The sequence below is a fragment of the Tasmannia lanceolata genome, unplaced genomic scaffold, assembly GCF_043159265.1.
Source record: "Tasmannia lanceolata isolate RefF3 unplaced genomic scaffold, GAP_Taslan_0.1 ptg000018l, whole genome shotgun sequence".
In the NCBI taxonomy this organism is placed as follows: domain Eukaryota; kingdom Viridiplantae; phylum Streptophyta; class Magnoliopsida; order Canellales; family Winteraceae; genus Tasmannia; species Tasmannia lanceolata.
This window is the reverse complement of record NW_027518695.1, coordinates 7,978,279-8,002,608: the sequence shown is the minus strand read 5'-3', so window position 1 is coordinate 8,002,608 and position 24,330 is coordinate 7,978,279. Positions and strand designations below refer to the sequence as shown.

The window sequence follows — 24,330 nt, the reverse complement described above, 5'->3', positions numbered from 1 at the left end:
ACTTCTGTAGATCGGAGGGTTAGGATCATCCTATAGAAATAATTTTTGGTGTACAACCAATTTATCCATCAAAAGGATGGTTTGTATCATCCTACGGCGAGGGCCGTACCGTACCTTTTGAAAAATACGAGTATATACGGTCACACATAGTATAATTTCTCATAAAATCGGGGTTTCAGCTTATAAAATCCAAGTTTATCATTTTAAAATCCTAATGCGAAATGAAATTGGGAGATCCGGGAGAAGACATAAATACCCTCCTTTCACACGACGGATTCCCATACTATTTACCCCACTCGAGGGGTAATTTTGACAATCAAGCGAATCTGAAAGCGGTTTTCGGGCCTGTACGAATATCCCCGTTCACAATCGTCGTCCTCAAGAATACCTTCCCGGAAACCCCAAACCGACACCAAATTTTAAACGGGGATTGCACTGCAAATTGAAACCCTAATTTCATTCATTATATTTTTAAACGGGGATCAAAATTCGTAGGACGGCCGTTAATTTTGGCGGGCAATCGGTGCTCCGATTGAAGCGTGGCGAGCACCGTTGATCAGCTTTCTTCTGAATCCGGCAATCATTCCCTCAAGGTTCATATTCTCTCTGTCTATTTTCTCTAGGGTTTGCTATTGAGTCAGGTAGAATCTTAGGTTTCTTAGGGTTTCAAATTGGATGGGAATTGAAAGGTTATTTTTTGGAGCGTTAATCTGTTATGCTTTTACCTTTTCAATTCGACATGCAAAACTCGAAATATTAATTTTTTTACTATCTTTGTAGACAAATTAGGAATTTAATTTGAAGGACATCGATTGTTTGCAGGAGTTTTGCACAACACAGGTAATCTTGTGGTTTTATGGTTTAGGTCTTTGAATTGTATGCTTGTAAAATGGTTGGGTAGGAGAATACAGTGCGAGGTTTTGCTCTATATGTTTTAGTTTTCAAATACATGATGTTAGGTACCTAATCAATATGCCAAAGGCTCCAGAGCTGATGGAACACGTTAGGCTAGGCCCTTTAAACCTGTCCCATACCAGGCTGGGTCCCACCCAGTGCCATACCTAGGCAGGCCCCCACTACACATGATGTGCTTATCTTTGCTTGGTTAAACTGTTCTAGGTTTCATGGCTTTTATCATTTTTTTTGCAGGCTGTTAAAAATTTAAAAGATAAATAACTCCTTTCTCCAACAGCTTAAGCTTTTGGAGAAGTTGGTAAGTAAACATGGTGTCAGAGCCAAAGGTCTCGACTTCAAACCTCCCGGATAGCAAAAAAATCCACATGCGATGGTCGGCCCAAAGTGGGACCACATGTGCCACGTGTTTGCCAAGTGGGCCACACGTGCGGGGGAGTGTTAAAAGTATAAAAGATAAATAACGCCTTTCTCCAATAGCTTAAGCTTTTGGAGAAGTTGGTAAGTTAACACAGGCTTTGCCTATTTCTTGATGTTTTAGGCATTAGAGATTGGCGTTTGATTGTTTGACTGCCGAGATGGTGGAATTGTGCAATTCTATATCGTGAAGTACTTGGAGTTTAGAAGTCTACAGAGGAAATATGCATATGCAGGTGCATATGTCTGGACAGATCTCCGGACAAGTACCTAATCAAGCTGGCCCACAGTTACCTGGTCTACTGCAGCAGAATGGCGATTCTCTACCTTCTCAGATGCAAAACCTTGGAGGTCTCCATAACAATATGGAACCGGAACTTGAAATGGCACGACAATTCGTGAGAGAAAGAATGTAAGTTTCCCAGTTTACACACACATATGTATATATGTGTAAATTCACTCTATTACATCTTGGAATATCCTAATGCATTTGATTGCAATTCTGGATCTTCACGTTTGCATTCAAATGCTTGTATCCATCTCAAGACCTCAGTGGCATGGTGGCATCGGTCTTTTGTGTAGAACAATAAATAAACAAAACTGGACTTCTGCAAGCTGCTTTCCTATTCACAGCTTTAGTCAACGTGCCATTTTGATTAATTCTGCGTTTGAGCATTTGAATTGAACCTGTAGACTTGGCTGTTTTTTTCCTAAACTTTCCATGGTGTTTGACATTTTATTTAGGTCTCAGTTTATCCTTATTATCTATACCTTTATCATTATCTTATTCTTTCACCAGCCCCTCTATAACTATTTTTTGGTACTTTAGTTTGGATGATAAAACAACATAGGGCAAAATCCTATTGAGCTATGTCTTCACCTCCGAACCCTCCATAAGATTATTTTTGTCACTTATTATAATTATCACTGATTATATTAGAGGAATGCTAGCTGCAGATGCACCTCTATCATGCGGACATGTCTTTAACCCAAAAACATTGCATATGTAGATATGGTGTTTTGATCATGTTAAATCTGCGTCCCTATAGTTTGGGGTGCATTTTCTGACCTTGCATCTGCAGCTAGCATTCCTCATGATCTTAGCATAAAATTCCACATTTTTATTTTTAGCTATATTTAATTAAATATAGTTGTTATTATTTAGCCCTCCCCAGACCCCGCAATGGCGGGAGCCTCATGCACCGGGCCGCCCTTTTATAGTTTATTATTATCTAATTATTTGATTTAGTGTTTACATTTAACTGCGTATAAGTTATAACTGTGAAGCCTCTGACTGCTTCAATACTTCTGCAGCTCCCAGGTCTTCTTGCGGAGGCAAGCATCTCATGACTTGAAGTTAAAAATACGTGATGTTGTGATACGCTTGGAGGAATATATGTTCAATAATGCTGCTTCAAAGGTATTCTGTGCTTTTATTTGAATTTTTTGGTTTTAGCATATGAAGCAATAAGTATTTGTTGGGGAATAGCTAGGTATATAATTTTTCTGTGTTCAGTAGATCCCACCAAAACTAATATTTATTCATAGAACAAAATTAGCTTTATTATTTGTGTTTCTATATTTTCTGTTAGGATGAGTACATGAACATGGAGACATTGGAGCAACGGTTTCAAATTGCTCTCAAATTCTCTTCTGCCAGTAATCACAGCCAACAATTACCCCGCCATACGTCTTCTTCCTCATCTTTTGGTACGATGATACCGACCCCTGGCATGCTACAAAGCGGTACCATCCCTTATTCCGGTGGCAACTCCATAAGTGGTAGTACAGTGGCACCAAATACAGTTAAGACAGGGCAGTTGTTACCGACTTCCAATGGGTCTGGTGGCATACATGCCGGTTCCTTCAATGCATCTGATGGTAATTCCATCACTTGATTTCTTTTCACAATGAAATTTCCTTCTTCAACTTGTGCTGAAAGAATCTACTTGTGCAGGACCCCTACCTAATGGCTATCAGCACTCACCTGCCAATATCTCTATCAGCTCCGGCGGAAACAATATGATGTCATCAATGGATGTATCAAGAATTGCAAGTCAGATGATTCCTACCCCTGGATTAAATAATCCCCAGTCAATGTCCATGAATTCCGAATGTTCTAATGGGCGTGGGTTTTCTAGCATTGAATCTACAATGGTCTCACAACAACAACAACAACCAAAGCAGTACATTGGAGGTCAAAACAGCCGTATAATGCAGAGTGTTGGTGGCCAAGTTGGCATTGGGATGAGGTCTGGCTTGCCGCAAAAATCTTCCTCTTATGGGTTTTCCAATGGGGTCTTGAATGGTGAGTTAGCTTTAATTGGGAACAATGTACAACTGATGAATGGGCCTGCAGTCTCTGAGGGTTACCGGAGTTCGTCTTACTATGGTAATTCTGCCAACCCAATGCAACAGCAGTTTGATCAGCAATCTCAGCAACAGCAAATGCACTGTAAGCTCTCCCTCCTTCCATTTCTCTCCATGGCTTGTTTTTATGCACCTCATATGTAGGGGTGCGACTTGGGTTGGGTCGGATCGGGTTGAGGCCAACCCGACCCGAGGAACCATTACTCAACCCGAACTCGATTTCCAACCCGATGAGGTTCAACCCGACCTGACCCGAGTTCAACCCCACCCAACCCAACCCGACTTTTGAAGCTTACTTTAAAAAAAATGGTAAAAATTGTCAGGTTTCACTCGGGTGGGGTTGCCCATGCCCTCATCGTGAAATCGACCCGAACTCAACCCGGGTTGGAAAAACTCAACCCGAACCCGAACTCAACCCAACCCGACCCGAGTTGCACACCTAGAGTCATATGAGTAACTACATTATGGATTGTCAGAATCTGAGAGGATGTTTTCCTGTTTTGATGCACAGCAGCATTGTCCCATCAAATAATTTCTTTGACAGATGACATGTATGGGATGAATGGCACTGATCTTTCCGGGTCAGGAAACATATATGGCCCTGCCACAACCATTGGATCCACAATGAATGACCAGAATATGAACCCGGTGAGCTTGCAATCCAAATCAAAGGCAAACTCTACTTTGTTAACTCATCCACCTAAAATGCAGACGATACAACAAACGGCGTATATAAAACCTCAAATGAGTGATCATTCGGCAAAAATGAATTTCCAGTCACCACATCCAACTCGAGAGCATTTACTAGCATCTAAGCAACAGCAAATCCAGCCACATTCTCATCAGCCATATCCACAGTTTGTGCAACACCCACAACAACAAAAGCATCAAAATCAGCAACACCAGCAGTTTTTACTAAAGAATGATATTTTGAGGCAGTCGCAACCGGCGTCCAATTTAGGTGGTCAAATGATGCCTGAGCATGGAATTGAATCCAATAATGAACCTTTGCAAGCACAAATTTATGAACACTTTAACCTTTCTGAGTTACAAAACCAGTACCAGCAGAACAGTGCTACTGAAAATCGTTCCAATGGTGCTCAGTTTCTCTGTCATTCATCTGGAGTTCAGGATTTCCGTCCTTCAGTGTCTCAAACTTCGCTGCAAATGTCACAAATTTTGCATCCACATCAACAGATCACACATTCTCGAAATGATTTAAGTTGCATTTCATCTGGATCACAACGTGAGGCACTCCTACAGGGTCAGTGGCATCCTCTTCCACTTCAAGAGAAGTCTCATATGCCAGACCCATCCTCTCTCGAGCACCATGTCCAAGAGGAGTTCCGTGAAAGAATTAGAGGACAGGATGAAGGTCAGAGACCCCACCTCTCTGCTTCAAAAAGTGCTGTAGTGCCCCAAGCTTCCAGTAGCGTGGCCAGTGGACCTAGAAATTTGACACGGGAACGACAACTTCTTGATCAACGGAGGTGGCTGCTTTTCTTATACCATGCTCGCAGATGTTCTTATCCAGAAGGAAAATGCCGAGAACCTTATTGCATAAAAGCTCAGGAGTTGTTGATGCATATGGAAAGATGTAATGGAGATCATTGTCAGTATCCTCGCTGTTCTAATTCCAAGACGTTGCTTGAGCATCATCGGAATTGCCAGTTGACAGATTGTCCTGTCTGTATTCCCGTTCGTCATTTTATTGCATCACGTCGTAAGATGCAAATTCGTCCTCCACCGGAAACTATTTCAGAAAATTCAGTAAAGGGATCATGGAAAAATGTCGGCGCTAATGATGATATGCGATCTTCAGTGAAGCGCACTAAGATGGAGCATCCCTCCCCCTGCCTTGTACCCAAAAGTGAAAGTTCTCCGGTATCAATTCCTTCAATAAATCAACCACATTCTTTGGTGGAGTTACAACCCCAAGTATGCCAACAGATTGAAGTGCCCAGCTCTGCAAAATCCGAGGTTACAGAAGTGAAAATAGAACCATCTTTAAGTTCTGGACGAGGCGATTTTCCTACTTTATGTGATATCAAGGTGGATAACCCAGAGGATATACAAGTCATAGAGCCTGATGTTGAGCCTATCATTCCAAATGAACACTCTGTTCGTGCTAAGAAAGAAACTATGCAAGTTGAGGAGGAGACTGACCAGGCTAAGTTGAAAATAAAACAGGAAACCACCATACAACCAGCTGATCATGTAGGTGGAACTAAGTCGGGGAAACCGAAGATAAATGGTGTATCAATGACGGAACTGTTCACGCCGGAGCAAATTAAGGAGCATATTACTGGTCTCAGGCAATGGGTGGGCCAGGTTAGCCTATGAATTTTCTTATCAATGCCTGGTTGTTTTTATTAATTGCCGTCATTATTGTAGTTGGTACTGGCTTTCTAATCTGGTAGGTGCTGAGTACATTTACTGCTAGGATTTCACTCCTGGTCACATTCACTATAATCAAAGCTGATTTCTATAACAATTAAGGAGAAAAGAATAAAATAAGAAGGGGTGGTAAAATACCAAAGAAGGGTGAGAGAGGGTTAAATATTAGCTTCCCTTTAGAATTTGATGCTTTTCTCAGGATATTTTGTGGAAAATATTGCAGAAAATAAAAACATATATGAAATTTAAGAAGTCTTTAACGAAATAAAAATCTGGAAAATTTAGTTTTTTAAATTATAACTGTTGTAAGTGTACACATTATTTTAAGTTATAATGGGTATATCACTGATTGAACACTCTAGAGAAAGCAATTATAACTTGAGTTATTAAGTTCAACTTTGGGAGGTGATAAGTGATAAGGCACTCATCATTCCTTTTACAATTTTGTACTTTTGATATTTACCCGCATCCCTCCTTCCCTCCTTTCAATGAACTCTCAATTTTTATTTACTTTTTACGTCAAGTATTTTAAATCATACAAAAAATAAAGGATTGTTTTTAAATAAAAAATATTTTTAAGAGATTTAGTTTTTTAATAGGATTTACTATTTCGTACTGGTCCGTGATGGAAGTCCATCACGCCATCACGGTTTACCAGTGCTTTTTTGACACTTGTACTGAAAATGGTCTTTCAGTGGATTTTAGCATGAAGGTTTTCCATCACGCTGAAGGGGATTTTCCACCAATCATAGGGCTTGAACGTTGGATGGGATGTTACCGACAATAGCATTTTTTTAAATAGACCGAAATAAAATGAGGGTGGCCCAGTGCACGAGTCTTCCGCCATTGCGGGGTCTGGGGAGGGCTAGATGTACGCAGCCTTACCCTGCTTTGCTGAGAGGCTGTTTCCGTGACTCGAACCCATGACCACCAGGTCACAATGGAGCAACCTTACCGTTGCACCAAGTCTCACGCTCTTAAATAAACTGAAATAAATAATATAAAATCGACAAAAGTCCGTGGTAGTATAATGATGCTTTCGTGAGAAACATAAATCATGAAAAAAATTTAAAATCATGTGATATATTTATGATATTACCATTTAGGCAAATCTCCTGAAAGTCTTAGAAAAATTTTCTGCAATATTTTTCACATAGTTTCCAAAAGAAAACAACTCGTCCTAAACCTGTTTACTTCCTTTGAGTGTCAGGCCCATTAAAACGACTTATTCCACAACCTATTTTGCATTGTGGTATGCACTCGTTGACTAATTGTAGAAGAACACCAAATATCTCATGAGAACTCAATTCGATTCTGCTATTCATAGAACAAAAAAGAAAACTGAATTCGATTCTTTTTGGTGTGACCCCTTCTTGTAAGGTGTGGTTAATATCTGTCATGAATCCTAAATGAAGCCAAGCAGACTGGTTTATCACACTTAGCGAGGTATAAGACGTGCTCTCACAGCAATTCCCACCACTAACCCAATGAACCAAAATAGAAGGATCAAATGCAACACTAGGAGATTCCTAGATTACATTCCTCACATGCTCTCTCTCTCTCTCTCTCTCTCTCTCTCTCTCTCTCTCTCTCACACACACACACACACACACACACACACACAAAGATATTCAGCCTAGCCATGGGTCTAAGACCAAGGAGACGTCCTTGTAAAAAGGAACATGGAGAAAAAGGCAATCTGTTATGTATTGTTACCCTCCTGCAAACCTGCTTTTTCATTAGGGATCCTGTCATGACGGACTAGCCAAAGCTGAAAGAAGGTTATTGAGGAATTTTTATAGAACTGATTGCGTATGCACTTCTCTTGCAGGAATTAGGATAGTAGGAATAGGTAGAGCCTTGTGTGGTTGCTTCTATGTGATTTACTGTTGCTTATTCTTCCATTGTTACCAATTTGTAAGCTTTGATTATATTTTTCCTAACTTCGGACATAACTAGTTCTTTATCTTTTATATGATACATTTAGACGATGGTTTATTTTATGACTTTTTCTTTTTACAGAGTAAAGCAAAGGCTGAAAAAAACCAGGCAATGGAACATTCAATGAGCGAGAATTCATGTCAGTTGTGTGCAGTAGAGAAGCTCACTTTTGAACCACCACCCATATATTGTACATTATGTGGTGCTCGTATCAAGCGCAATGCAACGCATTATACTGTGGGAACTGGTGATACACGATACTACTTCTGTAGTCGATGCTATAGTGAGGTCAAGAGTGACATCATTGAGGTTGAAGGGGCTGCTATTCCTAAGGCAAGGCTTGAGAAGAAGAGGAATGATGAGGAAACTGAAGAATGGGTAAGTTCTTTATCCTTTTGTTTTGACAATTTGCACTTTGGTGAATTGAAAGGTTCTTGTTTACTTTTTTTTTTATATGCTTCTCCGCAGTGGGTTCAATGTGATAAATGTGAAGCTTGGCAACATCAAATATGTGCTCTCTTTAATGGTCGAAAGAATGATGGAGGGCAAGCTGAATACACTTGCCCTAATTGCTATGTAGTAGAGGTAGAAAAAGGAGAGCGTAAGCCCTTACCACAGAATGTCGTCCTTGGTGCAAAAGATCTGCCAAGGACAATCCTTAGCGATCAGATAGAGCAACGCCTTTCTAAGCGACTGAAGCAGGAGAAACAAGAGAGGGCAAGGCTTTCGGGGAAACATGTTGATGAGGTGATTTCTTTTATTTAAGGCGGGTTGCAAGATGTTTTTTAGTTTTCACTTTGTTGAATTAGAATAGTAACTAGCCTTGAAAGTATCTGGTTGGCAGGAATTTCTCAAAATCTGATGCAGGATGCTTCATTTTTAAGTCATCTTTTTCATAGTCCAAGTTTAATAACTTGTCTTGCTGTTTTGGATATTTTCAGGATCTTATCGTGTAAACCTGGTAATTCATTTGAAAGTTTAAACCACGGCTTTCACCTTCTCATATGGTTGTGTGTGTTAAAAGATCACCAAACTGTTCACCATACCATGCTCGTGCTCATGTGTGTGTATATTGGGGATAATCAAAATATACAAGAAGCTAGATTAGCCAGACAGGCTCAATGACTAAGAAGGCCCATCATGCAATTTCTTAGCATTCTATTGATCGCTAATATTCTTTGTGGATTTTAAATGGAAATCTAGAGTAGGATAGGTTCACTAGCTTTCAACAGCAACAGCTGATGCAAGGGTGCTTCACTAGATGTACAAATAGTCCATAAAGTAATAGTTCCTCGTCTCCCAAGGTACACAATTCCATCAATTTTCTTGTAATTACAGGATGGTGATCTCGAGCCAAATCATAGATAGAATCAATGGGGAGGAGACTAGGCCTTTGCTCAGAGTAGGATAGGTTCACTAGCTTTCAACATCAACAGCCGACTTGGCTCTGCTGCTTCACTAGATGTACAAGCAGTCCATAATGTAATTGTTCCCCATCTTACAAGTAACGCAGTTTCATCATATTGCTGGTTATCGCAGGATGCAGATCTTTTTTTTTTTGTTTTGTTTTTTTGTTTTTTGATGACATAGGGTATCCCCACCCCGCAGATCTTGAGCCGAATTATTGGTAGAATCAGTTGGGAGGATACTAGGCCTTTTCTCAGTTGTTAACATGGGGTTCTAATCTAATACTTGTGAGACTTTCCAATCATCAATTGTAATAAGCCTTTAATTATACCAAGAATTAATAAATAGTATACAAGTGATTCAGCATAACTGTAAACTCCATAGTTCCCAGCGCCCGACCGCTGGGCACACTGATACATGTTCTGCACTGAACCACAAATGTTAAAACATTCTTCATTATCTTTCTGTATAAGCTTGAGTTCATTATAACTCATATTAACATGTTGAAGCCCTTGTATTAGCTTACAATAATCTTATCTGGCAATGCAGACAAAATGTTGATTAACTTGCATAAAATTTTCAATGATTCAAGTGCTTAGACCTATTTAATGGCATCGTTAATGTTCGTCTGTTACGAGTGAGTTTCCTGGTGTTGCTTATGTGTACCTGTGTGTTAGTTTTGAGGTAATTGGATTTGTCAGTGATCAATTATAGGTTCTAATATTTCTTTCCTGTATCTTCATCTTGTCCAAATAGCTGTACATCAAGTTTGAGGTACTCACAAATGTTAATTCACCTCATCTCGTGCTTGGGCTCAATAGACTCGGTAAGTTTCTAGAATAATCATATGCTCGCTCCATGCAAGGATTGGCAAAACTCTGGTTGGCTAACTCAGGATTTCCAGAGTGGGCTACTTAGAGCATCATACTTTTTTTTTTTTATCCCAATATATATCATCAGAGATGAGAATATTTAGACGACATGTGATTCGTGATCCCATTTCTGATGAGATTCCAATATTTCCCCTCATTCTTTTTTTATAAGTTCCTTAGTTTTTTTTTTTCTCATTTTCCTCCATATTCTGCACTGTTTATCATGTTATAATATTTATTTTTTGATATGTCAAGAAAATATGATCCTCATCCTTCATATATTTGATTCGATTGAGTCATTGCTTACAGGTAGTTTACTTAAAGCCAATTCTTGAGCTTCTGACCATATTCTTTAGGATGATAGTTACTGTATTTTCACATGATTGTCATGACGTTGTGCTGTTTGCATCATTTACCGTTACGTTGCATCCATGTCTATTATTTCCATTCTATTTAATGAAGCTTGATACGTGGAATCAGTTTTGATGAATTCCTCTATGAGTCCTTGTATATGCTCCCTTTGTACCTCAGTTTTCTACAATGGATCCTTTAATGCTTAACAGAAGAAAGCTGATTGCTAGTTGCCATTGCCAGATACCGGGAGCAGAAGACCTTGTAGTCAGAGTGGTGTCTTCAGTTGACAAAAAATTGGAAGTGAAGCAACGGTTTTTGGAGATTTTTCAAGAAGAGAATTACCCAAAAGAATTTCCATACAAATCCAAGGTGCCGAGCTTAAACTTGTAGTTTTTATATATCTTATGGATTTTGTTAATAGAGAAATTATGTGATGGGTGGCCGTACTAACCCGTATTTTTCAAAAAGTGTCGTACGGACCACTCCATAGGGTGATCCAAACTGTCCATTTGTTGGGCCACAATGTAAATAGGTTGTGGCCCCAAAATCATTTCCATAGTGCAATCCTTACGAAAATTGTTTTGGGGGCACAACCTATTTACATTGTGGCCCAACAAATGAACGGTTTGGATCATCCTATGGAATGGGCCGTACCTACTTTTTGAAAAATGCAGGTTTGTACGGCCACCCATCCTATAATTTCTAATTTTCTATTGTTAGTAAATCAAAAAGTATCATGAGTCATATTGTAAACTTTCCTGGACTATGGTAAGCCCCCCAACTGTGCGGGCCATGTGTGAAGTGTGATCATTTTCCACTCAAAAAGTATTTGTGAGTCATAAAAACATTTAATGCAGGTGAAAAAAATAGATGTATTTCCTTTTTTATTTTTCTCTTCTACTAATGTTATAATTCAACTAGAACCAGGATTAGAGCCGGGTAGATTCCTTTTACCTTCTTCATGAATTTTTTCTAAAGGATTCATTTAGCCGACCCCAACTAGTTTGGGACAAAGGCTTTGTTGAGTTGACTAATCTTATAATTCAAAGATTGATACACTAACGAATTAGTGCATATTCAAAGACCCTTCTAATGATGCAGTTAAATCTTTTTCTTCCAGGTCATTTTGTTGTTTCAGAAGATTGAAGGGGTAGAAGTATGCCTTTTTGGCATGTACGTCCAGGAATTTGGTTCAGAATGCCAATTCCCAAATCAACGACGCGTTTATCTTTCATATCTGGATTCTGTGAAATACTTCCGGCCCGAAATAAAAACAGTGACTGGGGAGGCTCTTCGTACATTTGTTTACCACGAAATTCTGGTACTATGATGTGTCTTCTCTTTCATGCATTAGTTTTTGTTCTCGACTTCTCGTCATGAATTTGAAATTCTTTATGTTTCGTCATTATGATTTTGTTCTTCTTTAGTTGGTGTTCAATTTGGTTTCAATAATTTTTCACAATTGTTTTCCTGGGGCTTCTATAGCAGGCTTTCATGCAATAAATGATCACTTTGGGTATTTATTTTATTTTGTTTTCAGATAGGATACCTTGAATATTGCAAGAAACGGGGTTTTACTAGCTGCTACATATGGGCTTGCCCTCCATTCAAGGGAGAAGATTATATTTTATATTGTCACCCTGAGATTCAGAAGACACCAAAAGCTGATAAACTCCGGGAGTGGTAAGATGATAACCATCGAGAACAATACAAACTACAGATTTACAACATTTTCCCTCAATACTGTGTCTTTTTTTTGGTAAAACACCTGCTGGGCAGGCACTGAATAACTGATCTTCTCTCCCAGGTATTTGGCAATGCTGAGGAAAGCTGCCAGGGAAAATATTGTGGTTGATCTCACTAATTTATACGACTATTTCTTTGTATCTACTGGTGAATGTAAGGCTAAGGTAACTGCCGCACGTTTGCCATATTTCGATGGTGACTACTGGCCTGGTACTGCGGAAGATATTATCGACCAACTTCGTCAAGAAGAAGATGGTAGAAAACAACAAAAGAAAGGAAAAGCTAAAAGTACCATAACAAAAAGGGCTTTAAAAGCTGCTGGGCAATCTGATCTCTCTGGCAATGCCTCGAAGGATGCTCTACTAATGCAGAAAGTAATTTTTCTTTACTTGGTGCCTCTAACTTGCTCAATTTATTTTAATTACAACTCATTCACTCTGTACTTTTGATATTTTGAAATTCAAAGTAGAACTCTTAATACAAAAAGTGGTTTGATCCCTTTCATGCCACATTGGGTTCATGATGTAGAGTAATTAGTACTTGACTGATGAAAGATCAGAATGGGTGTGTGATAGATTATTATTTTAACTGTTTTGGACTCCCTGATTGCCAACATTATTTAAGTGCCATTATTTTGACATTTTTTCTCCTTTGTTCTGGTCTACCATTTCTCACAAATCTCTTCTTTCTGCAGCTTGGTGAAACCATCTGTCAAATGAAGGAAGATTTTATCATGGTTCACTTGCAACATGCATGCAACCATTGTTGTTTTCTTATGGTGTCTGGAAAACGTTGGGTTTGCAGCCAGTGCAAAAATTTTCAGCTTTGTGAGAAGTAAGCATTCTTGTATCTGACCTATCTAATTGCTTCTAAAACTGCATTTTGTAATTTTCATCTTTAAGAAAATGTGTCAGCAACCCTTGTGGATCTTGGAAGGTTTTTTTTTGCCGTATTTATTGAGAAAATGTATCAGTAACCCTTGTGGATCTCGGAAGTTTTTTGCCGTATTTATTGTAAATGTATGCCGTTAGCTGGCAGATTTGTTAGATCAGTGTTTTTTCTCTTGTCTACCAAGCATCAGCCCTTAGCAGATAAATTTTTGGTTTTTAACATGGGATTTTAGATTTTTCTATCACCTGACCATTTATCATTTCCTCCCCTTGATTTGATGCTGTTCTGTGCATTGTTTCTGATCATTGAGGTTGAACCTCTGTTTTCAATTTAGCAGGAGGAAATTTTCATGTTACTGAACTTCTGTTTCAGAAGAACACACTTGAATGCAATCTTCTTGTATGGCAGTACAACTTTAAAAAAAGATTGTTTGTAGCCTCTTAAATTTGTACATGAGAGAACAAACCAAATGATAAGCTCATGGTTAGCGGAAATGACCCTGGGAAGTGGGAAATACGCTTCCAAGGAATCACGCTTTCGAAGTGAAATTCAAATTGCTTCCCAGAAAATGGGGAAGCACATTTTGAAATCCAGGGAATCGAGACATTTTGAAATCCAGGGAATCGAGTTTCCCTACTTTCCACTCAGAAATCCCCAGTCTCACAAATCCCGAGACATACTGGCCCATCAAAGTTGCTACATAGTGAACTTGAGTCATTCCACCGTGAAAGTAATTGCTTCTAGATTTTTTCTTTGATGAAGGCAAACTTCTATATGTACCACCTATTCGCCCAATACTGTACTGTAAATAATGCCTTGTTATTCTTTATTGTTTTATCACTGCCTGAAAAAAATTGAGTGGCAATAAGTAGTCCTAGGAAAATTGCCTAATGATTTGTAATTAATATTGTCAAATGAATAAATTTGAGTTTTTTTTCTTGTTGATGTAAGTTTATGGTTAAATGAATGAACTAGCTATTGAGCCTCTTATTCAAATCTTTGATAGAATCTGATATTGTTGGCTTGTGTTTTATTATAGGTGTTATGATGCAGAGCAAAGACTTGCAGAAATAGAGAGACATCCTATTAGCAGTAGGGAGAAACATGCTTTCAGTCCAGTGAGTTTTTTTTTTTTTTTTTTTTTGGAACGGTTTTAGTCAAGTGAGATATCAAATCCAAAATGTCCTTGTCTCAAACTATGTCACAAATATTGTTCTCGAGAATTTCTCGGCAAGGGAAATCTTGGGATTTATTAAATTTGTTATATTTTTTCAGGTTTAAATCCGGGAAAAAGCGGTAAAAATAAAATTATTTAAAAACATATAAAAATATATAAATTAAGATAAAATAAAAATAAAAATATCGCGATATTATTGTGATATTGTTGCGATAAATGAAAATATTGCTATGTTTTTAAATTCTCGGGATTATTTTGGGATTTTGTCGTTTTATCATAATGCTGTGATAAAATCGCTATATTTTGAAAATCTCGGAGATATTTGTGACATAGGTCTCAAATATGCGCCCATTATATCTCTTATCTAGCTTATTTCTATGTTATACAAGTTCTTCTATGAATCACCTAAGTTAAAGATGAGATTGCATAGATTTTCTCTAATTTAAAAGGATTTCCTTGCAGTTTGAAGTGAATGATGTCCCTGCAGACACCCAGGATAAAGATGAGATTCTGGAAAGTGAGTTCTTCGACACTAGGCAAGCTTTTCTGAGTCTCTGTCAGGGAAATCACTATCAGTATGATACTCTACGCCGGGCTAAGCATTCCTCTATGATGGTCCTATATCATCTCCACAATCCAACTGCACCCGCTTTTGTGACTACATGCTATGTCTGCCATCATGACATTGAAGCTGGTCAAGGGTGGCGTTGTGAAATCTGCTCCGATTTTGATGTGTGCAATGCTTGTTATCACAAGGATGGTGGTGTTGATCATCCTCACAGGTTAACAAATCATCCATTAATAACTGATCGCGATGCACAGAATAAAGAAGCTCGGCAGAAAAGAGTTGTGCAGGTATTCTTTTTTCTCTGTTTCTTTCCTGTAGTGAAGCGATATAGAAGAACTCTATCAACTATGGATGCTCTGATGCTTAAATTTAGAAGTACCCTCGCTCAGCTTGATCTCAACTTAATTTGTTGCAGCTCCGGAAAATGCTCGAGCTTCTGGTTCATGCTTCTCAATGTCGCTCTCCCAATTGTAATTATCCAAATTGCCGTAAAGTTAAAGGGCTTTTCCGCCATGGGATACATTGCAAAAAACGTGCTTCTGGAGGTTGCCTTCTCTGTAAGAAAATGTGGTATCTCCTTCAACTCCATGCCCGAGCTTGCAAAGAATCAGATTGCAATCTGCCACGTTGCAGGTACGTACGGTGTCTCCATCTTCAAGCTTATTTTGATGTTGGCTGTCTTTTAACTATGAGTATTAGGATGGTGATGGACTAAACTATATATTGTGTCATGTTAATAGGGATTTGAAAGAACATTTGAAGAGGCTGCAACAACAATCAGAATCTCGTCGGAGGGCTGCAGTGATGGAGATGATGAGACAACGAGCTTTAGAGGTTGCAGCGAACCCCAGGTAATCAATTGTACAGGTAGGCATTAGGAGAAAGCTATGTGAGAGGAGAGGCGGCCACCTCTGAATTTCTCTAAGAACTGTTGGAACCAGCGGTTAGACCAGTAGCCACTTGGGGCAGGGACTTGGTGTATCTAGAAAAAATCTGGGGCATATCAGAAGTTTGCGTACCAATCAATCTCATGGGAGATGGTCTTCATTGGTTTTATCTCATCAGAGACGATGGGATTATTGGCCAAATCCCCAGTTTGATGCTTAACCAATCCTTCCAACCTGCTGGGCATAAGAGTTTTGATCGGTCTCGACCTCGCTGTGGTGATTCTTTGATTTATCCTTATTCCGGTGCCATCCATAGGTGGCGATTGTACTATAGATGTTTTAATTTGTTTGTTTTCCGTGGCTCCGTTTCTTTCGATGTAAAATGGGCGTAAATACAAATTTTACGCTCAATTTTACAATAAAAAGCGAGCATAAAATTTGTTTTACATCCATTTTACGTCGAAAGCAACAGAGAACAATGGAAAATCAGGAGGTCATCTTTTTTCTCTTTCTTTTTTTGTTCTTGGGGGCAGCCACTGCATTTGTTTCAAGCTGTCCTTTTTTTGTAGAGCTACTCGTTTATTTAAAGATGAAAAAAATAAGTAGCAATTAAAGTCTTCTCACCTTATGTTTGAACGCTAGGGGCTTCTATCTAACTGTTATTTTCTTCTTCTGTTTTTTTTTGCAGCCACAGTCAAGATTACACCTCCTTTCAACTCCTTGTCTTATGTTTCTTCTTCAAAGGGACTATTCTGTAAGGGAAATGTTATCAGCACTACTGTCTTTTGATGAGGGCACTCCTCACTTTATTAAAAGTACGGTATGGCCCGCACCATAGGATGATCCAAACCGTCCATTAGATGGGCCACAGCCTAAATAGTTGGTGCCCCAAAAATCATTTTCATAGGTTGATCCTAACCCTTCAATCTGAATGTTAGAGGGTTGATCCTAACCCTCTATAGATCGGATGATTAGGATCAACCTATGGAAATATTTTTATTTGCACAACCTATTTAGGCTATGGCCCATCTAATGGACGGTTTGGATCATCCTATGGTGCGGGCCATACCGTACTTTTAATAAAGTGAGGAGTGCCCTCATCAAAAGATAGTAGTGCTGGTAACATTTCCCTTCTATTATATGGTTTACAAAATGGTCACAAATGTTTCTCGAGAAGGGTGTAATACAAAAAGGGGGATGATATTTTCACTCCCCGTGCATTACTTACACCCCCCATTATAATGCAATTTGACGTCAAAAAGCGTTAGAGTTGCCCATTTTTCACGTCACATCACCTTATAAGGGGGTGTGCAAGTAATGCAGCGGGGGTGAAAATATCATCTCCCTACAAAAAAAAGCAAACGCTCTATTAAGCCCGGCTGTAATGATTCTAAACCCCCAATTTGTAGATGGTTTCTTGATGAATACTGACCGTTGGTTTTTTAGAGACTTTATATGGTGCCTGAGTGTGAAGTCCAGTGTAGGGGCACCACCCTTATATTTGATCCAACAGCAACGGCAGCCTACTTTTTAAGAGGCTGCTGTCGGATCAAATGGCAAGGGGTACTTCTGTCGTACCCCTGCCGGACTTCACGCTCGGGCACAATTTAATTTCTTGCTTTTTTATATTAATTATGAGTTTTTTTAGAGACTTTGAATGGTGCTCGAGCGTGAAGTCCAATGTAGGGGCCACAACCCTTATATTTGATCCAACTGGGGCCTACTTTTTAAGAGGCTGATGCTGGATCAAATGGCAAGGGTACCTGTCGTACCCCTGCGGACTTCACGTTCGGGCACCGTATAATTTCTCACTTTTTTAATATTAATTACATGAGCTGCCTCGTGCTATTATATAATATCAAGTGTTTTTATTTTACATCTATATTTTATGCCTCCCCCAACATTTGGTGTGCTCCAATGCTTGAATTGTTTAGATCTCCGAACAAGGTAGGCCCCACTTATACTTATTCTCACCTCCAGACCCAGTACTCTCTTTTCCCTGTGAACACGAATCCTTAGTCGGACCCAACAATGAATGGTTTAGATCTTTGAAGAGGTCGTATTAGATTGGAGGGTTAGGATCATCCGATGGAGATGATTTTTGGGGCGCTACCTACTTATCTTGAGGGTCAATAAATGAACAGTTTGGATCTTCCAACAAAGTGGCCCCACTCAATTTTCTAAAGAATATGCGTTACATGATGTAGGTAGTGCCCTATAGTGGGTGGGCCTGGTATGTATTATGTCCGTTTGTAGGTGACCCTTTATTTTGGAAAATACAATGAAGCCCACCTGGTTCGAAGATCAAACCATTCAATTGTTGGGCCCCAATGTTTCTAGGATGTTCCCCAAAATCATCTACATTGAATGATCCTAACCCTTGACCAAGGTTTAAAATTTCGGTTTCGATACCGGTTTCGGAGGTACAAAAACTGAAACAATATTTTATTCAATGGTAATTTTCGGTGAAATATTAAATAAAATAAAATAAAAAACAGATTTTTTGGGTCAAATTTCGGAAAAACCGAAATTTCGGCCTAAATAAATGACCGTTTCGGTTTTGATTGATTTCGGTGTCGGTCGATTTCGGTCCAAAATTTCGGATTTCGGTCGAAATTTAAAACCATGCCCTTGACGTAGAGAAACCATACCATAAATATAGAAATCTCTATAGATGGAGAGTTAGGATCATCCAATGGAGATGATCTATATCTTGTACAAAGATCTTAACTGTTAGTTGATAGGCCCTAATTTAAATACGACATTCCAAGAAAATCATCTCCATGGTCCAGTAGAATAGCCAGAAAATTCCTTTCCACTAGCTCGAAATCGAAATTTTCCGAAATTTCATTTTTCGCCATTTACAGATTTCGGTCATTTCGGTCCGAAAGTTCAATTAAATCCATTATTATTTTAAAAAAAAGTGTTAAAAATTTCGTTGGAAATTTCAAACCAAATTACCAAATTTCAGACCGAAATTTCAGTTTTCGGTGGGGTCCGAAACGGTTACTGAAACCGAAATTTTAAATAACCACTCCAAGTGCTTCCACATACTTCGATAGTTTCAATGGACCATATCAAATGCGTGATATACACTTTTTCTCTCCCTAATTTCAAAGATGGTATGCTTTGTACTTTTGGTTTATGAAACTATTGGAGATTAATATATTGAATTAAAGCTTATGAAAATGTACCGTAGGAAATTAATTGCATCGAAGAAGTGCTTTGTGCATAGGATATGAATATTATTGAAGAAGTGCTTTGTACATAGTTCTAAGCTGCTTTCACCAGTTCAAGTTTCTTTAGCTTGGATACACCTTGGATTTGGAGTTGAATTTGGATTTTTAAGTTGCTTTTTTGTTTTAATGTAGCATATTTGGCCGCATTACCCTCGGGAAAGTGTTCAATGTGAAGGTAGTATACTTAAAAGAACATGCTGCAAATAATTCCACGTTGCCTTTTTTTCAAGTTGTTCGTATTCATTTTTCTTTACTAATCCTAGCAGTAATTTCTCTTTAAAGCGAACTGATGCCCATGTTTGGTGCCACCATTAATTAAACTCAACTGCAATGTTTTGTGCAGACTGGCTCTTAGAACAAACACTTCTAGCTCTGAAATTTGCTTTTCTTTTTATGAAACTAGCACCGCAAATTGAAATCTTACTGTTCCAATAAAATCTTCGGGTTTTAATAGAACATTCAGCAAATTCATGTGCTATGATCAGCCATGGTCTCAAAATAGTCACCATTGGCTACACTTTCTGATTTCATTGCAGCTTCAGACGGTCGGACCAACGATTTATCAGTAATTCAGTATCAAGTTCTGCACTCCTGCCAATCCAACTTGTACCAACTTGCGAAGATCACATTCAAATTATTTAGTGATGAGTAAAAAAGAATACTACACTCAAAACTCAAATGATGATTGCAATTTTTATAGAGGCCATTAGTAATAGTAGAAACACCAGTTATTTGACCTCCACCAGAATAAAAGAATTTCTCCTTTGACAGTGCCTGAAACTTGCAATTCAGGAAAAAAAAAAAAAAAAAAAACAGTGCCGGAAACTTTAGGGACCTGCTGCTGTGGATCTTTTCCCTAGTTGTAATGGCTAGCATAAGAGAGATAATCCAGTTTGCCAGGAAAAACAATAGGGAATCCCATCTTAAGGCACCTGCTGCCAGAGATGAGAAACCCAGAGATTATGACTGCAATCCAAAAAAAGAGAGACAAAAAGTTGGATTGGATTTGAAAGAAAGGAAAAGGAGTGGGATTTCTCTTCTTTTTTATTTTTTGATAGGTAAGGTGGATTGAACCTCTGACCTTCTCCTGAATTTGAGCAAACAGTTGGATATATGTCTGAATCTTTCAAAAAAAAAGCAAAACAGAAGAACCTAACCATGTATAGTTCAAGGGTAACACACAATTGTGACACAAGTGAAGGATATTCTGCAATGTGATCTTGGTAACTTATCAGATGGGAAACCAAAGACAGCACTTACAATTGGTGCGAGCTTGAGTTTCTATCCGACTATGAAATAATGGCAGAATCATGAGATGGCTTCAGGTCTTCTGAATTACTCTGAGCTTTCCACTTCTACACCTGCGGTTCAATCTCTCTTCCTCTTCCGTTGGTGTTACTGGCCTCTTTGTGAGGATGGTCCCACGCCTTCCTCCTATTCTATGCTTACTCCAAGCTTCTCCCTCACTGTCATTGCTATCCTTTGGACTTTGAAACCTCTCCTCATCCCCATTGCCGTCTTCCTTGTTGATGATGTCAAGAAAAGTCTGCTTCACAATCCTGTCCTCTAAACTGTGAAAAGAGATGACAGCCAACCGACCACCAGAAGAAAGGCAGTCAAAACAAGCATAAAGGGCATCCTCCAACGTCTTTAGTTCGTCGTTAACTGCTATCCTTAATGCTTGGAATACCCGTGTCGCAGTCTTGATCCAACCCTGCCTTCCTGCATTTCATTTGCAGCATAGGATACTGAATTATTCAACGTATGTTTTTTAACTGAAGATACTGAAGTATTCAATGTATGTTTTTCTGGATGGCGCGAATTATTCAGTTTATTTGACATTCTTAACTAGCTTATTTAAAAACCATCAGATTTTTCACAGTAAAAGGAAAATGATATATATATATTTTTTGAATGGACAAAGGACATTGATATCCGCATGGGAATCAGTTGGCTGATTTGCAAATCCAAATTAGGCTCATCAGATAGAAACTTGATGGAGCTGAAGAGAAATCGGTAAAAACAAGGAAATGGAAAAGGTAAATGAGATCCACACTCCCTTGTTTTAACAATAACACTCCTCACCTTACTAAACACTGTGTGTAGGAGTTTTTATGGTGTCCACATGTAATCATGATGCCGCCTTCGGTATTTGATCCAACAACATCAGACTCTACAACAGTCAGTCGTTGGATTAAACACCAAGGGTGGCAAGTTTGTCATACCCCCATTATGTGCAGGTATGTTCGCACGACATATAATTTTGAGAGAGAGATAGAGAGAGAGAGAGAGAGAGAGAGAGAGAACCACCCATCCCCAAAACAACTACAGTGAATAAGGTGAAAAGAAAAGAATGGGAAGTTACCTCCGGACCTGCCAGATGTACTTTGTACAAGATTGACTAGTTCGCCTGTAGAATGTAATCCCCCGCCTAAACGGGCCTTTACAATCTTGGTCTGAAGACTACGCCAGTTGCTTTCCTCCCCATACTCGCGTAGGATCCGACCCACTTCATCCTCGGGCCAAGAATTCAAGATGTCTTCTGCTTTCAAACTTGCCTGTCATAGACCTGTTCAATCAGTCAAATGAGAGATCTATCGAGATGCCATGGCTGATATACTGAACCAGTTGTTATGCCAAGCTATTCAGTAATGAGTCCACAGTTCACTACATATGTGTGAAGGCATTACTATAACAATAAAAATGAAGAAAACGAGAGAATAGGGGCCAAAAGTTCAGCATAATCTAGTAAGTTATGGTCATGAAACGAAAAATAGACCAATATGATAACCTCAATATAGACAGAACAAGTTGAAGGTTGCACACATAGGTAAACAATGGGAAGCAATGTTATCAAGGCAGACGGAGATGGCAAGTGTGAGAGGTAGATTATGAAACCTTTGCCAAAAGCTCCATTTCATTTTGCAACGAATTTGTTTTTCCTTTACCCTTGGAAGACATCTGAAATAAGTCATGTGTAGGTCTGTAAGCCTCCGGGTTTTCAGTGGGTAATAAGATGATGAAAACTAGATTCTATAACCCATTGATCAAGCAGCTGCCCCAGGACCATTGAAAATACAACATAGGATGGATATCTGACAATAACATAAGAAGTTTCAAAATGTATACTCGTTCTAGTTGTTTGAATTTTGGACAGACCCACAAATGTATCACAAGTGGAATTTTCAGTTGTATTGATTCCCTGCTCAAAAGAAGAGAGCATATGGTATTGCAAATACAAATTATAGCAGCAGCTCTCACCTGAGGATTCATCCGCATATCAAGAGGTCCATCATTGAGCACACTAAATCCTCTTTTGGCATTGTTCACCTGTGTGAGCAGAAACATTAATGTTGAAATGAACAGATATCTTGTACAAATGTAGAAGCTGGATCTGTATATGAAGATGAACGAAAATGATTTCCTTTTTACAGTAAAAATAACTCTTTCAGATGAACAAAAAAGATTTCCTTTTTACAGTAAAAATTACTCTTCAGACTCCAGTTTCAACAACTACAACAGTTGAAGCATGTTTCCAATCAAAAAAACCCCTCAAGTTTCATCCACGACTCAATGCATGCTTTAGGTGTTCCTATATCGAATCAGAAAGTTCATAGGAGTCCGACAGGAATTATCATCGGTATTCACTCTAATTTTGGGGGAAATTTGGAACATTGACAAGAGAATTATAATAAGGAAATGGAAAAGAACATAGAAAGCAACCTCACAAGTGGCATACAGATGCAAAGGAAAGACTATATTTTCAGCTTAAAAAGCAAACCTGCATAGATGAAACTCCCAAGTCCATTAAGATTCCATCCACTCCATCGTCTAAGAGTTTTCTATCAACCTCATGAAGAGCAGATTTTACGTCTTTAAAGTTCTTCAAAAGGGTATAAGCTCTTAAGTCAGAAGCTCTGCTGCGTGAATCGTCATTCATGACAGTGTCGATCTGGGCTTGAGCCTTTTCATGAGCAACAGGATCAACATCCAATCCAATATACAGCTGCAATTCGGAATGAGCCCGGATAACCTGGTTCACAAAAGAGAAAAAGGTGATAATATTTAAGACTAGAGTTTTGGATAAAAAAAAAAATATAAGTTCAACTTCAAATCATGATAAAGCAAGTTCAACTTCCAGTGTGCAGAAAGGCAATATTCAATTTTTGCATAGTTTCCATTGCATCAATGATTAAACCACTGTTTAAAAACTTCCCGAGTATATTACTGACTTGACCATGCTGATTAGGTTTTACGCTGACCGAGTTCTCATCCGAGTCAGAGTTTTGCCCTACCATGACAATCAAAACTTCCATTGGCTCGCTCAAGTTAATGAACAGTTAATTGCATCAATCACTGACTCACCCGAGTTATTGCCTTTTACCTGGTCTGTGTTCTCATCTGAGCCTGAGTTTTTAAATACTGTCTTAACTAATTGAAATTAACTCCACTAGAAATGATAAGCCAAATGCACAGGCTCATCTGGAGAAAGTAGGAGATGGATAGAAAAATTGAGACAGACCGCAGAAGAGTGGCCGGCGGCTCCGACGGTACAGTCGACGAAGGAACGGAGTGTGAGCCTGCTAAAAACCTCCAACACCTCTCCCAGCATGACCGGAATGTGACCGCCTTCCGACACATACTGCCGTACAAGCTCTCCGTCAAATTCTGTCTCCGACCGAGTCCTCCTTTTCAGCACAGAATCCAAAGCAGCAGAAGCAGCCCTCGCCTTCTTAATATCAGCCTTCCTACTACGATTCGAACATTGGGCGAGGGTCCGACGGAACCGATTTGAATTGAAATTGGCCCGAAATAGAGGTAGAGGCCTGTATAAAAGCTTCGCTGTTGCCGCCATGAAAGTAGAGTGGGAAGAGGCGATGAGGGTTTAAGGGTTTCTAGGGTTTTAGAGTTGCGCCATTCATACTCTCTCTCTCTCTGACCGCGTGAAAAGACTAGATTAACCTTGTTCTATAAAGGGACATGAGGGCAATAATGTATTATGTAGAAGGTAAATATGAGTATTTTGTCATCGTGGCAAGGTCTCTGCCATAAAGCTCGACTGGAAGGTTTATCCCCTTATCTTAACACGCACATGTGATCTAGTAGTGCCAATCGCTGTGTGGGCCCCACAGGCCATAGTTTGATGAAATGT

The 24,330-nt window shown here is 39.0% G+C and overlaps 2 protein-coding genes across 5 annotated transcripts; one reads left to right on the top strand and one right to left on the bottom strand.

Annotated features, from left to right (window-relative positions):
* Positions 1–213: 213 nt before the first annotated feature.
* Positions 214–16,562, top strand: LOC143849493 (histone acetyltransferase HAC1-like). Of its 3 annotated transcripts, XM_077358529.1 has the most exons (18): positions 214–593; positions 781–840; positions 1,454–1,741; positions 2,644–2,749; positions 2,922–3,210; positions 3,287–3,784; positions 4,211–6,030; positions 8,119–8,415; positions 8,506–8,784; positions 10,911–11,039; positions 11,791–11,991; positions 12,211–12,353; positions 12,478–12,790; positions 13,111–13,250; positions 14,347–14,425; positions 14,947–15,339; positions 15,468–15,685; positions 15,793–16,562. In XM_077358529.1, exons 3-18 carry the CDS (start codon positions 1,554–1,556, stop codon positions 15,905–15,907), a joined length of 5,208 nt encoding a protein of 1,735 aa, XP_077214644.1. In that variant the 5' UTR covers positions 214–593; positions 781–840; positions 1,454–1,553; the 3' UTR covers positions 15,908–16,562. The 3 variants fall into 3 exon arrangements, with proteins under 3 accessions (XP_077214644.1, XP_077214645.1, XP_077214643.1); XM_077358530.1 differs by lacking the exon at positions 781–840 and having other exon boundaries at positions 4,214–6,030; XM_077358528.1 differs by lacking the exon at positions 781–840.
* A 3,290-nt stretch (positions 16,563–19,852) lies between these two features.
* On the bottom strand, positions 19,853–24,159 carry LOC143851717 (mraW methylase family protein). Of its 2 annotated transcripts, XR_013236472.1 has the most exons (6): positions 23,701–24,159; positions 22,960–23,211; positions 22,440–22,508; positions 21,544–21,736; positions 20,439–20,900; positions 19,853–20,144 (listed from the first exon to the last, which is right to left on the bottom strand). XR_013236472.1 is itself a non-coding variant. In XM_077361199.1 (5 exons), the coding sequence occupies exons 1-5, from the start codon at positions 24,031–24,033 to the stop codon at positions 20,500–20,502; spliced, it is 1,248 nt and encodes a 415-aa protein (XP_077217314.1). In that variant the 5' UTR covers positions 24,034–24,158; the 3' UTR covers positions 20,164–20,499. The 2 variants fall into 2 exon arrangements, 1 of the variants encoding a protein (XP_077217314.1); XM_077361199.1 differs by lacking the exon at positions 19,853–20,144 and having other exon boundaries at positions 20,164–20,900; positions 23,701–24,158.
* Between the last annotated feature and the right edge of the window lie 171 nt (positions 24,160–24,330).

Bases quoted from the DNA above. Each gene is read 5' to 3' on its own strand.
- LOC143849493 (XM_077358528.1), top strand. From the start codon at position 1,554: ATGCATATGCAGGTGCATATGTCTGGACAGATCTCCGGACAAGTACCT. The intron at 8,416-8,505 runs GTAAGTTCTTTA...GCTTCTCCGCAG, and splicing joins ATGAGGAAACTGAAGAATGG to TGGGTTCAATGTGATAAATG. The intron at 14,426-14,946 runs GTGAGTTTTTTT...ATTTCCTTGCAG, and splicing joins AGAAACATGCTTTCAGTCCA to TTTGAAGTGAATGATGTCCC.
- LOC143851717 (XM_077361199.1), bottom strand. From the start codon at position 24,033: ATGGCGGCAACAGCGAAGCTTTTATACAGGCCTCTACCTCTATTTCGG. The intron at 23,212-23,700 runs GTCTGTCTCAAT...TTTGTGAACCAG, and splicing joins CCGCCGGCCACTCTTCTGCG to GTTATCCGGGCTCATTCCGA. The intron at 21,737-22,439 runs GTGAGAGCTGCT...GGTCTATGACAG, and splicing joins ATATGCGGATGAATCCTCAG to GCAAGTTTGAAAGCAGAAGA.